Source organism: Triticum dicoccoides, unplaced genomic scaffold, assembly GCF_002162155.2.
Source record: "Triticum dicoccoides isolate Atlit2015 ecotype Zavitan unplaced genomic scaffold, WEW_v2.0 scaffold14987, whole genome shotgun sequence".
Classification (NCBI taxonomy): Eukaryota; Viridiplantae; Streptophyta; class Magnoliopsida; order Poales; family Poaceae; genus Triticum; species Triticum dicoccoides.
The window spans coordinates 1-2,161 of record NW_021206771.1 but is presented as its reverse complement, the minus strand read 5'-3'; the positions used below and the strand labels follow the sequence as shown (position 1 = coordinate 2,161).

Here is a 2,161-nt window from a genome sequence, read left to right as displayed (position 1 = left end):
GAGTAATAAAGAGAAAGAAGGGTAGTCGTCCATTTCCAGCGACAGCCAGTGAAAGGACAAAAGAAGAAATAAATGAGGGCCATAAAAATATGGAATGGCAGCCCTCCGTTTCTAGCTATGGCCAATGAATTGGTAATCAAATTCTCCTATATATAACACACCAAATCAACCCCAATCTCCATCCATTACCACATCACCCTCATTTTTCCTCTCATCTCTTAGCCTTTCTCCTCCCTGCTAATTGAACTCCTTGCCGTGGGTGCCATGGCGGCGGCGGAGTCAAACCAACTCAGCACCCTTGTGGCCAACATGTTCACTGCGGTGAGCTATGTATAATTTCGATGCCATTTGTGTGGATTCTAGTTTCTCCCAAGGTGGATGTGTAACAAAATATTAATTGCCAGATTACGATGTTTTTTCTTTTGTTTTTCTTTGGTGGGTTAGGGTTTACTGGACGATCAGTTCCGGCAGCTTGAGATGCTCCAAGACGAGGGCAACCCAGACTTCGTTGCCAAGGTTGTCATGCTTTTCTGCGAGGAGGGTGAGCATATCATTGGCGAGCTCGCCAAGCAATTGTACGTTGCCATGTCATGTGATCTGATCATTAGTGTAGGGTGGTTTTCTTTGGCTTCTTACTTGGGCATTCGGTTTATGTTTGTGCAGGGACCAACCATGTGTGGACTATGGCAAGGTGGACACATTTGTGGATCAACTCCGGGGAAACAGTGCATGGTGAGGCCGCTTTTCTTCTTCTTCCATGTCCTCTTCATATGTGTTTGTGCAGTAGTATGTATCAGGACTATAGTAATTTTTTGTGTCCTAGCATGAAAAGTAGGTATTTAGATCCCAGCTATATCCATCGTAGGGCATCCTATAATGTTGGGGGAGAATTATTGTCTGTGTTTTATGGCAAGGGTGGTCAATTTCCTGAATTGACCGGGCGGCTCAACGAGTATGGATTGAGATAAATATGGGGAGGGTTGATATCAGTTTGGCAAGTTGTAGTTCATAGACCCGACTAAAATTATCCATTCCATACACCCCGGCTAGCTTAACATTTAGCACTTGAGATCTTCCAATTAATTTGGGGAGTTGTTGACATTCGTTTGGTCCTTGTACTGCTGTATGATTTAGATCCGACAATCGTTTTGTCGTTATATTGTTTTATTATATCTATGCAAAAAATCTTTCGGTGTTTTTACTGTTTTATAATTTACATCTAGCAAACTGTTCATTCATGGTACTGTTTTATTTTTTAGATCTGATGTATGATTAAGATCTTACAAACCGTTTGACCATTGTACTATTCTATGATGTAAATTGGACATATAGTTTGGCTATTGTAGTACTTTATGATTTGGATCCAAAAAACCTTGGCAGTTGTATCGTTCTATAAATTAGATCCTATAAATATGATCCACTTAGTATAAATCACATAGCTCTATGAGTAGTACTCCAGATCCACCTTGCTAAGCGGTTCGTCCAATTAATTATTCGGAGGTTGACATCCATTCAGTTGTTGTGGTGCTTAATGATTTAAATCCAGCAACATTTGCCCTGCAGAGATTAGACGGCCCAAAGAGTAGCACTTCACATTTACCTTCTTAAAGTGGGCTCTTACAATTAATTTGGGCAGGATTATCACCCTCTCCTTTATCATCACAACTTTGCATGACATAGATCCCTTCCCTAATGAATCTAGGTTTAGGTATATTTTTGGTACATGCATATGACTTTTATGGAATCACAGTTTGAAACCATTCAGTCAACACTACTCTATATAGTGTCACATTTCAAACTTATATGTCAGTTATTACAAACTAAAACTTCTGTTACTGAAAATATTAACTCCTAGTAGATCAATGTTACATATTGCATCTGCTCTATTGATATATCACTTGCTTACACTGGGCTTCCAAAGTTGTATTTAGTTAATTTCATAATTCGGTGGTACATCTATTTTCTTAGGAGCCAGAAGTGAAGGGAAAGAACTACCATGCTAATTTTCTTTCATTAAAGCGATTTTATGGGTCTTTCCTCATTGTATGCTATTGCATGTCGCAGTGTTGGTGCTCAGAGAGTGAAGAACACTTGTATTCAGTTCCATGTGTGTTGTCAGGAGAAGAGCAAAGTTGGGTTAGTAACTTGTGCCATCATGTCA

The 2,161-nt window shown here is 39.7% G+C and overlaps 1 protein-coding gene across 1 annotated transcript; it reads left to right on the top strand.

Annotated features, from left to right (window-relative positions):
* Positions 1-264: 264 nt before the first annotated feature.
* On the top strand, positions 265-2,136 carry LOC119343993 (histidine-containing phosphotransfer protein 1-like; the record flags this gene model as incomplete). Its single annotated transcript, XM_037614666.1, has 4 exons — positions 265-321; positions 445-575; positions 664-732; positions 2,065-2,136. Coding segments are annotated over exons 1-4 (329 nt in total), but the record flags the coding sequence as incomplete, so codon positions are not given.
* Positions 2,137-2,161: the final 25 nt, after the last annotated feature.